General features: G+C 32.8%; 1 protein-coding gene across 3 annotated transcripts; it reads right to left on the bottom strand.

Annotated features, from left to right (window-relative positions):
- Positions 1–2,629: 2,629 nt before the first annotated feature.
- LOC148600211 (uncharacterized) lies at positions 2,630–9,149 on the bottom strand. Of its 3 annotated transcripts, none has more exons than XM_088557915.1 (7): positions 9,014–9,149; positions 8,076–8,175; positions 6,528–6,781; positions 5,264–5,492; positions 4,781–4,927; positions 3,138–3,266; positions 2,630–2,853 (listed from the first exon to the last, which is right to left on the bottom strand). In XM_088557915.1, the coding sequence occupies exons 2-7, from the start codon at positions 8,167–8,169 to the stop codon at positions 2,747–2,749; spliced, it is 960 nt and encodes a 319-aa protein (XP_088414041.1). In that variant the 5' UTR covers positions 8,170–8,175; positions 9,014–9,149; the 3' UTR covers positions 2,630–2,746. The 3 variants fall into 3 exon arrangements, with proteins under 3 accessions (XP_088414041.1, XP_088414039.1, XP_088414040.1); XM_088557913.1 differs by lacking the exon at positions 9,014–9,149 and adding an exon at positions 8,354–8,407; XM_088557914.1 differs by lacking the exon at positions 9,014–9,149 and adding an exon at positions 8,271–8,402.
- Positions 9,150–13,512: the final 4,363 nt, after the last annotated feature.

Genomic DNA, 13,512 nt, shown 5'->3' with positions numbered 1-13,512 from the left:
CTACACCGCGCTAGTCTGCCAGAGAATAATCATACTACTAAATATAACTTGGCAACTCATTTTGAAAATTCAAATTAACTTTGTAAGTGGACATTTTAGAACAACAAACCACAATATCAACTAGCAAAACGGCTTTTGAATGTGAAGAAAATGGGAAGTTAATTGAAGCGTAAAAAACTTGATAAAGTACAATCATGAATATAAGAATTAAAGAAAACAAAGGATTTTTTTTTATCAAATTGTTTAATTGTACTTTTGTATACAGATGATAAAATGTAACAATTGAATATGAAATTTGGTAAACAATGCAAATCGAAAACAAACGACTTAGAAAGGGGCGGAAAGATCTGCCTTTTTAAATGTTAAAAAAGTATACATATTAAAAATGTATTTCATGAAAATGTCAAACGATTCAGAATGTAAGGATATAATTAGCTTGGGACTACCAAAAACAGATAAAAGACAAAAAAGTTACATAATACAGCGAAATTTTTAAACAAGAAAAGGGGTTTGTGTATTAACGATCATTTAACGTCATGTCGTGAAAACTAAAACAAAATATAAAAAAAAAAACAATTAAAAGTGAGTGACATGATCTCAATAAGTTATACGAAAATATAGTCATTTCAGTACCGACGGTATAAAACGAGAGGTCTTTGCCTTAAGTGCTTCTCTGTCTAAGAATCAGGCAAAATATGTATAAGTTGTGGCATATGAAGAAAAAACACAAATGTTTTATTGCATGTTCCAAGTATTTATACCTCATAACCCCTATAAATAACTATCAAAGTATTTGTAAAGTTTGCCTTTTTAAGATAATGAGAGGTCAGATTAAGTTAATATGCAGTATGGAAGAATGGCGGAAAACATTTTCCAACAATATGTAGATCAATCCTGCATTATTCTTATTATTATATTTACTTGAATTAATTACATTTTAATTCAGATTAGAAATTCAGTTATTTTATCGCTGTGGTTCACATTTGTCTGATATTTTTTGCAACATTCTAACTACTTACTTTAAACATGCCTGAAGCTAGGGCGCTCTGCCAACAGAGCAACAGGGTTGTGTACCTCAGGTGGTTGAATGGGGGTACCCCTGGCATGTTTAATGCTGGGGTTGTCGCAAACCATAATGGTGCAACGTTTTGGAGAGACGCCACATTCCTTGCACGTTAAACAATTCCGCTGTGGTATTCGACAGGAGAGGGAGCCTCTAATTTGCTACAGGAGGTTAAATTGCCCGACCCAACCCACCTCTCCCATTTCCACTATCAATCTAAACTCGCCAACCCTATTATCCTTTTGTCTTATCCAATTTGTTTATTTCATTATCGGTTCATATTCATTTTATTACCCATTTCATGTTCATCGCCCGGTTATAGTTGCAATATTGCTTTTTGGGCCTTAAACACCAATTAAAACTTCAATCAATACTTTAAACATATTTTTTGACAAGTACAGAAAAAAGAATTAGAAAACCCATAAAATGCTCTTCACCAAACGAAATGATTCATTATTCTTTGTTGTTTTTTTCCCTATTATTTAAGGTACATTAGACCCGTTAAGATCTACATGATTTTCCTTTTCAATTGCAAGGTTTGAGTGGAGTCCAAGTTTCTCATTTACTTTGTTGCTTCAAACGTATTGTTTTGATTATCATTTATTCTTTGTTGTGTCTGTTTTCTATGTCTGCTCTTTGTCCCTGTATTACATTATTTTGATTTCCACTGGAACCCTGGTTCCCTTGATTATTCCAAGAAATACGGCAACAGTACAATATTTAATACATTTATATGTAGAATCCAATTAATGGAAAGTTATTTGTGTAGTGTTTTATGTGATGGTCCTATTTTTCTAACACATTTATCAAGAAAGGACTTTGGGTAATATTATCAATTTATTTTAATTCATTTCCTTTTATTTTCGTTATTACTTTTTTTGGTCTCACGTTATTTAAGTATATTTGTGATATCGCTATCGTACATGTGTTTCAGTTACTGAGCATACTAAACAGTTTACGTTAACAAATATGAACGCTTTCGTTTTTGTATCAATTGTACATTCTGCCACATTTTGGAACAAAAATATTATATTTAATTTTTTCTTGAAAAAGATTTTGGCCGCATTAATCAACTTAAATATTCCAGCTATAAAAGCCTATTGTATTAAGACAAAATTGTGACAAGATATTTAGTTTGCTGAAACATGAGGTTCATACGTCCGTGTAAAAAACACCAGGAAATCTCTTTATTTCGTAGAAAATTACTGAAAGTTGCGTGAGAAATGATGCTTTGTGAGTGATAGAGTAAATGTTGTAACAGCTCGTACATTCATATTGGGGTTTCGTATTTAGCATAAACATCAATCTCCATTTTTTTGTAAATCAAAAGGGCAGAAAGATATGAACGAATTTACCCTTTTGAGTGAGCATATTGGAGAGAATTGAACAGTTCTAAACTCTTACCAGTATTTCGGATAATGTTTTAAATCATAAAAAAAACTTAACAAATGAAGCACATCGACTTCAGATATACTCGATTTTTTGTTGATGTTCCAAGGACACCCCTCATTACAAGTGAAACCACGGCGTAGATGGTAGCCTGAAGCTTGCAACATTAATATTACATTTTTTAAATTTAAATCCAATTTTTTTTTATTTATTTTCATAGGATGCGGTCGTGATGAGATGGATGTCACACAACAAAGCTTTCCAGTTTAATAGTAACTTTCTGATTTTGTTCTTTCAGTTGTCTGATAAGAGAGGAGTCGTATCTGGTTCCTTCAGACCAAACAATTTTTCATATTTACTTTCACAATATTTTGAAGATTTAGTTTCATTTTTCACATCACCTACAATGAAGAAAAATATATATGTTAATGTAAAAGTAAAAAAAGGACACGGATAATGTAAGAATGTCACATCGAAGCATAGGTGTGAGAGGCAAAATTATATCACAATTGTATTTTGAGTTCAGTTTAGTTGGTAAATAATCCTAAGACAAGTTCGATTATTTACAATAGCATTATTTGGTGATGAATCGTTTGATTCCAAGTTCGGAATTAAATATTTCTAGCTATATAGTATTTAAAAATGAAATAAATAAATTTCATGTGAAAGGTTTTATGTGTCCCACCTTCTGTTATTTTGTACATCTCAGTTGGCACTTTTGCCTGGCGTCTACAGAGAACACATGCACACAGTGTAATTCCAGCAAAAGCACATTCGGTGGAGAATCCCTCTGATAGCCCATCTTTAATACCATCTTAAACATATACAATTCTTTAGTTATACAAAATCTGTATATTGTCTTTTTTGTAAATCACTTAATCAAGGGAACCAAGATTCTTGCAGAAATCAAAAGAATGTCATCCAGGGACAAAGACCAGACAAGGAAACCAGAGACACACAACAAAGGACATAAAATAACCAAAAATAATATGTACAGAGCAACAAAAGTAAATGAGCAACTCCGCCGAGTTGCTCATAAAAAATCATCAAGTCCGCTGACTCTTTAGTATATCGCGAAAATTTGAAAGAGTATGGAAGATCATCAAGGGAACCAAGGTTATAGCGGTAATCAAAAAGAATTTTATCCAGGGACAAAGACCAGACATGGAAAAAAGACATACACAACAAAGAACATAAAGTAACATAAATAATACATACAAATAACAAAAGCAAATGAGCAACTCGGACTCGACTAAAAATTGGGAGCATTGAACAGGTGTACCGGTAGGGTAACCATCCTCTGCTTTTCTAGAAGCACTCGCCGAGTTGCTCATAAATAGTTTAGTCCGGGGTAGTCAAAAGAGGAAAGAAAAACTATGACACGTTTAACAAATCAGTTTTCATGGTGCAGATGGATACACCGTAACGATCCATAAGTTCATAATGACGGCTTCTGTAGTGAATCTTGTAGCAACATAATCTGTTCAAGAAGCCTAGTTGTAAGAAGTTTAGCGTAGTTTCGGCAAGCTCTGGCATAGCGTTGAGTTGTTATATGAACACTCCATACGCAGGTGCTGAAGGGTTGTTGCCACATATGAAAACTATGATACGTTGAAAAAGTCGGTTATCATGCTGTAGATTGGTACATCGTAACGATCCACGAGTTCATGATGACGACCATAAAACTTCACTAGTGATGACTTCAAACTTGTAGCAACATAACCCTGTTCCAGAAGGGATGTTGTCATATATGAAAAGAAAGTTGACAATACGGAATGAAACGCCATTGTCGTATAGTTTGGTCAACAGTTTCCCATCGATTCTGAGTGTAGGCCAAAATATGAGGCTGACTTCACAGTGTCTGTAGCATTCTTTATCTCAAGTTCTTTAAGATAGATGCAATGTATAAAATTCCCGAAACTAGGATTGTTTAACGATAATACGTCATCTATACAGCAGAAACTGGGATTAAAGGATCTGTCTAAACGTTGTTCCTTCTTGTGGATCAGATCAGCTAAAAAGTCAGCCTCATAAGACTGAAGGAATAGATAAGCCAGTAAAAGAGCACAATTTGTTCCCATTGAAATGCCGACCCTATGTTGAAAAACGCTTCCACCACACTGGACAAATATGTTGTCCATAAAATATCCAGAATTTCGGTATATTTGGAAGATGATTTATAAAGTGATATGTAATAACAAAACATTTTTATGCTGATACTGAGAGATTATTCATTGAAACGCAGTTTTTTCATTGTTATGTTTTATTTTATTTACATTTTATTTTGCTTTGGTTCTTTGTTGGTTTATCACACTAAATTCACTTTACCTAAGCGTCCTGGTGTAAATAGTGGACCGCTGCAATACTTTCCATTTAACAGTTTACGCCGACGAAGACACTTGCAAAGGAAAATTCCGCTAACAATTAAGACGACTAATCCGACTAATCCCCCAGATAATCCACCAATCAGTTCGTCTGTTAAATATATATAAAAAAGCTGGTTTGTCGATATGATGTCTTCAAAATTCCTTCCAAGCGTTTGATATAATTATTCGATCGATTTCATTCAAAGATGTGCGAAATAAAGATCGTTTACATGGTAAAATGTGATGTTTCGTTCATGCAAAGATCTTTCTTAGGGGTTTCTTCTCAGCGGTAAATTTCTTTTTTTTCTAAAAATTATGAAACATTTTGATTTGTATCTTCCTGTCAGAGTGTCACATTATTTATTTCAGTTTTGTATTATTTTTAACTTTAAATGTGTATCAAACATTACCCATATGTCATTTTTATTGCAACAAGCAAACTTACAGTTATATTCAGCCATGACATCAATCTGAAATTTAAAGGTATCATTGACTTTGTCTGGGACATTATTTGTTGGTCTTTTATGATTATAGTTGTTGTGCAGATTGTATTTGTCATCTTCCTTCTTGTTTTTACTGAGTTTAAGGTCCACGGTCGAGATCCAACTATTTTCGCAACGGTCCAAATCATGATTTGGATACATCTCTGGTATTTTACATCCTTCTGAAATCAGCTAAAACAGAACAGTAGAGCATTGACAAAAGAAAAAACGGTGGGAACGCCAAAGAGGTGACATATATAGAGAAAACTTTTTCCCACTCAAAATGATTAGACGAACAGACAACTAACCAGGAATTCCACACAAAATCATTTCATGTTCTCCGTATGGGTGTCCTGGAAAACACTAGCCGAGTTGGCTATGCATCACCAGTTGATCATCACCAATTACTTCAGTAGCCAACGACCATGTACAAATATTTGAAAGAAGCAAGGAATAAAGTAGTCTTCGATCTCGTTTTTGACACTTTTGAAGATCAACAAGCTAAGTATTTCAAAAGTCTGAACCAAGTATCATACAGTTGAAGATCACTAAGTATCAGTTGTTACCTCATATTACGTATTCACAATTGAACGTTACACAATATCAGGTAACTCCCAGAGATGTAAGTATCAAGAATTCCATTTATAAGTGGCCGGTCATCGTTCGAAAACAAAAATTGAAATTTAAAGCAACATTTAAACCTATAAATAATGAATATCTAATCAAACAATTGTCAGTTGAAAAGAAAAAAATAGGAGTGACCAGACATTCTTTACCAGCAGTAAAAATAAACAGAAAATTTTCAGCAGTATTAAAGTACCTAGTTATTCTCCAGCATAAAAAAACAGACATTTTTTTTAGAAATAAACATTAATGGCAACATATTAACAAAAATATCATTAAACATCCATTGTACAAAACCAATAAAGGACACCACTGTATAAAAAAGTAAAATATCTGAAGTGACTTGACCTATGTTGACCAATAAAAATGTACAGCAATCTGTTATAAATTTAAGTAACTTTTGCGAATGACATAATCATTAAGATATTTAGAATACCTCACTATTCAGTAACTGTTGATATAATGATTTGGTTAAGGTTTTTTTTTCATTAATGAATTCCCTCTTGCCTAATGACAAAACTGTGTTCACTAATCTTTCAAATTTCAAACTTTAACATTTCTACAAAGGATAAAAATGAATGAAGCTGGAAACTTCCTACTTACCTCCACTATTTCTCCATACGAATAGTAGTCCTGTTCATTCACCGATTTGAATTGAAGTTTACTTTGGCAGTGAGAGCTCTCAAAGTACAGCAGCTTCGTACATATTCTATAAATATAAAATGGGTTGTCGGGAGTCTGGAATGAAACTCGCCTGCAGTCAGGGCTTCCAAAGTATCCGTTGAATGAGAGGTACACTCGTGTTTCTTCGTCTATCAGATAGGGGTCTGGAGCGCAAGTGTCTGTCGGAAATATGTCTGAAAGACATAAACGTTTACCAATATATTTCTAGCTAAGGTTTGCTATGTATTTAAGTACAACTCTGCCTTAAAACAAGGCAATATCTCATGATTAGTGATTCAGCCTTATCTTAATCTCAAATATGTTTTGATTGGAAATCCTTCAGTAGGCCTCATAGAAACCGATTCAAAATAAAAGTACAAATGAAAGTTGCCCATTGTAGATATAATTTGGTTACGTTCTACTACAGAAAAGTAAGAAAAGTTTTCCCGCAAAATTTTTTACACTACCACCAGTCAAAATCTTTTTTCAAGATACACACTGTATATAGCAGATCTAAGTTGTTTTGATTAACAAATGTATTTTAAAACTTTCACCTCTGCCTGGTATATAGACAAAACCATACTTAATATAGCAAAATATGCATCCAAAAAATCGATACTCCACAGTTTTATTGATTTTTACTTTTGCGGATGTTTCTTTTTTGGACGTACAATAATAAGTTGCCCATTGTAGATATTAACACTTATAATTTGGTTACGTTCTACTACAGGAAAGTAAGGAAAATTTTCCCGCAAAATGTTTTACACTACCACCAGTCAGAATCTTTTTCAAGATACCATACTTAATATAGCAAAATATGCATCCCAATAATCGATACTCCCAGTTTTATTGATTTTTACTTTTGCGGAAGTTTCTTTTTTTTTTGGACGTACAGTAATACACCTCCTCAAGATAATAAGTTATCAATAACTCAACTAGACCAAGCTGACTAAGCAACAGAAGAAACAGTGTGTTAAAAAACGTAACAGCAAAGGCAAAACAAAAGGAAAGAAAATATAAAAAAAAATTACAGAAAAAATAAATTGGAACAACGATTATTGACTAACGTTCGAATGTTAGCTTATATATGATCAAAACTGCCAATACAATACAAAATAGCGCAAATAATGGATTCAGCCGTTTAATACGGGAATTAGCCATCCAATACGGCTTTTACCCGTCCAATATGTCATATTGGCCTGGTTAAAATCCACATTGGCATCGGTTAATAGTTAACCAATAAAGATATAATTTCGTACGATTTTCCATATTTGCTGAGTTATTGGCCCTCGTATAGCAATATTGGACATCGGCTACGCCTCAGTCCAATATGTCAAGCCAAATACGGAAAACCTTACGCATTAATACTATTATATTACGGGGTGAAGCATACTTCATGTCGTATGAAGTTTTTTCAGCACCAATTTTATATCATAGATTGATTTCAATATTTCTTTGTACTTTAGATAAGTAAGGAATCATACTCACATGTTTTAACATTTTTAACAGCAAAACATCCACATTTCAAGCACACCAACAACAGGAAACAAAATTTAATTCTGTTTCCTTCCATGACATCCATGTTTGTCTAAAAATATATCACATTCATTTGTATATATTCTATATTCAACTTGAGTATAAAATGTGAATTTGCTACAAAGTCTCCCTTATATTTTGACTTACCAGGTTTAGCAGCTCAGCACACTGAATTACCTGGTTGTGTATGGAGTTACTGCACACAATTATATTATTAATAACAACTTTACCTGGTTAAATATCAATTTCAGAAAACAGTCGTAAATAACACTGGGTATATCGTAAACGTAATCGACGGTTATTGGTGGGTAAAAATAAATCTGGTATGATCTAATCCTTTTTACATTTGTTTCTATTTTAAAGTACATCTACGAAAACCTCACATTTGATGTTTTTACCTTGTAGTATTTGTATTATGTTATATACTGCCAGTTTTCAAAACATTAGAGATTTTCTTTTTTCTTATATTAAACATTATTCATAGTTTGTAGTCCTGTGCCTACCTAATTTGAAAATGGATTAAATTTTATTTTCATTGATAGTCCAGCATAGGCTACCTCAAATAATTCTTAAAATTTTATTAGTCCTAAGGAAAGGACAACAAACCAATTTTGAGGATTATCTAATTTATCTTTCAATTAGTCCTATAGGCTACCTAGCAAAAAAAGCTGACCCTGTAAAACATCAGATAATCTAGAGATGAAATAACTATTAAGAAATAAAATAAAACGTGACAAAATGCAGCAGAAAAAGTTCAAAATCCCTCATATGAGAATGTTCAATTTATGGTAAAAGTTTTTAAAACAGTACAAAATACTGTACTCTTGAATAAGTAATTTTCAATTACGAGTTAAAGTTCAGGTGTCTTCCAGGTAGGAATTGCAACTTACCTCCAGGTAGGAATTCCTGATTTTTAAGTATACGTAAATAATTGAAGATCAAACATGAAAACATGAAGCCCGTGAATACAGAAACAAGGATTATCGTTAAAAGTCACCTTCCTTCTGTTTCAAGTGATAGGTGAACTTTTCCTGTTTGAAAAAAAAGATAAATATGAAATAAGATGATAATGGGGAAATCCAGTTTTAAATGAGCTTGAAGTTAATGCTATGGCAAATAGGGAAATACTTATGCATATGAATGCTTATTCTGCATTGTGAATTGTTTACAAAGAGACTAAAAAAAGCTATTTATAGTTACTAAGACAGAATTTCCCATGTTTTGGTCATATGCCAATGAGAATTCCCAAGATATCTAGTCATGTGTTATATCAAGTTACAGACATTCTTTGACATCCTTGGCATATTTGCCGTCTGCTGTCTGAAAACAATTATTAATATGTATACCCCAATTCAATTAGTGGTACATGTTTATTGGAATCTCCCCGTCCATCCGACTGTCATGTGGTCCATCTAAATTTCTTTTAAATTATCTTGGCTCCTAATGGGCAGATTATTTCCAACGTGGCTTTATATAGATGGGGCATACTTGTTGCTTTCACTTTAACATAATCTTGAATATTTTTCATTTCGTTTTGTTTGTGCAAATAAAATGGCTGGTTTTAAAAAAAAATAATTGAATATTTGATCAAAAGCATACTTGGTTGTAATGCATATAGTCATTTTAAGTTTTTGTTGTATCCTGCACATTTGATAGCAGTGGTATTGATCCTGAAAATTTTCACAGCTTGCAGCTTACAACTTGATTTCTTTTGTTTTGCGGTTATATTGATGTGGATGCATTTTGGTATTCAAATTATTGTCCTGGAACATTGAAACTTTTTTTTTAATTAATTCCTTTACAAATTGCATTACTATTTTACCTTACTATTCAGGCCAATGTACGGACTCAAGACATACAAAAGTTTAGAAATGTAATGATTTCTGGTATATAACAATCATATTATCCGTTCATCTGTCCATATCACTTTTCTGTAAAAGATTTTTCAGCTTCTACTGAAGATAATGTTTAGATAATCAGACCTCTGTGAAAGTACTATTGTTCGTGGGGTACCAATTTTCGTGGTTTTCCTGGGTAGGTCAAACCACGAAATTTGGTTCCCAACGAATAGTAGATTCCCATTGATTCGTATACTGAAAACTTTAAAACACGAATTCAAGAATCCGCGATTTTGTGTTTCTTCTCTGATCCACGAAATATGGTATCCAAGAATTAGAGTACTTTCAAAGTGTTGCTTTTGCATGATGACTTATACCATGTTTCCATTTTCCAGGTTTCATTCTTATCTTCTTCTTATTTACCATACAACTCATTTATATAGAAATGGTTGAGAGTAGTAGTCTTAGCACAAAGTATCAAGGAACATCTCGTGTACCTGCTTAAACGAAAAGGACACAAAGCAATCACCATATTTGTCTAGTGACATTTTCTTTAGGTTAGCTACTCCTAAAGTGTTGAATAGCTTTTGAAGAATAATATTTGTCTTAATTTACTTTGGCCAGTCCAATGTGACTTTCATTAATTGACATGTATAAGGTCTTATTGTCAAATGTATAAAAAAAAAGAAATGAAATATGTAAAAAAAACCCAAGAAAATATCTCTAAATATTTCTAAAAAAGATTATGTTTAATACATTTGAGTATTTTATAGATTAATAGAGGACAAGGTCTTTATAACGGTATTTAATGCAAAATAAAGTCATAGCTTGGAAGCACTGAGATCCTGGTTTCAGTCTGACAGGAATTCACATCATACAACATACAACATTCGGTATTATCGTATCTTCTTCACGATAAAGAGTTATTATATGGTTTTCAATAATTATTTAAATTCAGATCTATTTTTCATTTTCAGCATGCAATAAGAGTTGCCCTTTCAGGCTATGGCCAAAAAGTCCAAAGTAGGAACACTAAGTTATACTGGTCTCACTAATTTTCAACAAGTTGTGCCAAGAAGCATAAAGAAGTGACAAAAAACGTCAAGATGTCTAAAAAAGCGACATGAAGAATTTCAAATATATCTATATGTAGTAGTATCGAAATATCACATCTCACTACATTTTGTTTTACGGGTCCGTATTTATAGGAGGGCAGATCCGTATAACGCTCTAAGATCGGAAATTTTTCTTTGCATGAAGTCTCGATTTTTTCACAATTTCAACGCCCTGCCTCCAACGCCCTCAAATTTACTGTTGCGCTCCGCCTAGCCTAAATGATGCTATGTATATACGCCCCAACTGGAACCTGGGTCCGCTCCCGTTTTACGTATTTATTTGGGTGAATCATTTGCATGCTCGATTTTATTTTAAATGCAAGTCAAAGAATTGAAATATTGTTCTTCTAAATATTGGAGAACCAGTAATTGAGGGCTATGTATTTTTCATAATATAAATCCCATTTTATGTCCGAAGACAGTTTTACTAGTCAGGGATTATATTTCACTCCTTGTAAGGAGCTAGTATTTTTTTCTATCTGAAATTGTATATACAAGTTGTGAAAATATTCCAGTTGTTCTACTTGTAGGGAGAACTAACTAATAACTAACTAACTAACTAACTAACCAACTAATAGTATCTTAATGTGGCGTTTCGTCAACTTTACTTTGTTTCTCTTGGTCGGCGTCGAACTCTCAAAATTTTCTTGCAAAATTGCAAATGAATTCTTTCCATTTCATCTGTTTTGTCGAAACCCCAAATTTCACATGCATATTACAGTATTGGACTTATTAATGAGTGAAAAATTTTAAACTGTAAATCAATTGGTATGCTTAAACTTTTAATTTTTGCATACAAAGCATAAAGGGCTTTTTGGCTTTGATCACACAACCTTTTCTTTGCCTTGTGAAAACTTCCATCGTAACTAAATAACACACCTAACTATGAATAAGTCTCTACAATATCAATATCCGTTCCATTAAGTTTGAATTTATGATTTTATATTGTTTTCTTTTTACTGAAAACCACAACTTTTGTTTTACTCGTGTTCACACTTAATCTCCAACGCTCATATCTTTCAAACATGTCAAACTTAATTGCATATCATTTACGCTCTCTGATAATAATGCCGTATCATCAGCATAGAGAATTATAAACAATTTTACAAATATTATTTGACACACATCAGAAAAGGTCTTAAGACTTCCGACACTGTTTTCTGGGAAAAAATCTTCCAAATCATTCAGAAATAGGAAAAATAAAAAAGGAGACAAATTTTCTCCTTGTTTTACACCAATGTCTGACGTAAAACAGTTCGAATCTCTTCACCCCTTTTAATGAACAATTTGGTGTTTTGATACATACTAAGGATAACATTAAATATTTTTCCTTTGATATTTGACTTACGTAACTTTTGCCATAAACCAGATCGCCAAACGGTGTCGAAAGCACTTTTAAAATCAATGAAAGTACAAACAAGTTTCTTACCAAATGAAAAATAAATTGTGATAAGTGCACACAGAACAAAAATATTATTGACAATGCCCTTTCCTAAATCCAGCTTGTGATTTTGTAATCAAATTGACATGATCTGCGTACTCATTCAACCCATTATACCTAGTATAGCAGGAAAAAAACTACTGAAGCACGAATTTAGCATTATACCTCTATACATATCAGGATCAGATTTGGAACCCTTTTTCTTATATAGTTATTATTATTCCCATTAACCAACTTTCGGGAACAATACCAGTATCTAATATTAAATTGAATATTTTTAGATAAATTGGCACGAGGCATTCAATAGTACTTTAAATATATTCATTCAAAATTTCGTCGCATCCAAACGCTTTTCCATTTTTTAGTTTCGGTACTGCATTTTTTTTTCATCTTCGGTAATAGGGGAATTCAGCTATAGATCTCCCTCGAAGGAAATACTTTCCGCATTATCCTCGACCGATTCTGAGCCTTGATCAGATCAGTATATGCATCATTACTCTCATTAAGATTTTTGAAGTGATCATACAGGGTTTCTATAGAAATATCATCATCTGAATTTCGTTTATTGTTATTATATAGACTATTTAAGATTTTCTAAAGGCGTGGCTTAGCACTCAAACCTCGATTGGTATAGCGAAAAGAGCATACACACGGCGTGCGGTTCGAACAAAAATGATTGGCCCGATACCAACCGTTCCTGCTGCTGTATTCCTGCTTATTCCACTACAAATTCTTGAAATATTGAACTTACCCTGTATTGCATGATACTTAAATACTATGCATAGTTTCAAAGCAGTTATAAATCTGTTTCGCATAACACCTCGCTACATCGCGTGGTGGGGTATACAAAACAATATTTAAAAAAATATTAATAAAATACTTGGTATATGAACACAAAAAATCGTGAATGGTCCTTGTTATGGTTTTATGGATGATATAAACAACGCACAATCCGATTACATCTACGTGTCCGTAAATACACGTACATGTTTACA

The sequence above is a fragment of the Perna viridis genome, chromosome 13, assembly GCF_037379345.1.
Source record: "Perna viridis isolate PV_CMFRI_1.1 ecotype Kerala chromosome 13, ASM3737934v1, whole genome shotgun sequence".
Classification (NCBI taxonomy): Eukaryota; Metazoa; Mollusca; class Bivalvia; order Mytilida; family Mytilidae; genus Perna; species Perna viridis.
Note: the sequence above shows the minus strand (reverse complement) of the source record. Positions and strands in the feature narration are given on the sequence as shown.

Coding starts and splice junctions, on each gene's coding strand:
- LOC148600211 (XM_088557915.1), bottom strand. CDS start 8,169: ATGGATGTCATGGAAGGAAACAGAATTAAATTTTGTTTCCTGTTGTTG. Junction 6,782..8,075: donor TGTTAAAAATGTTAAAACAT/GTGAGTATGATT, acceptor TATGTCTTTCAG/ACATATTTCCGACAGACACT. Junction 3,267..4,780: donor ATTTACACCAGGACGCTTAG/GTAAAGTGAATT, acceptor TATATGTTTAAG/ATGGTATTAAAGATGGGCTA.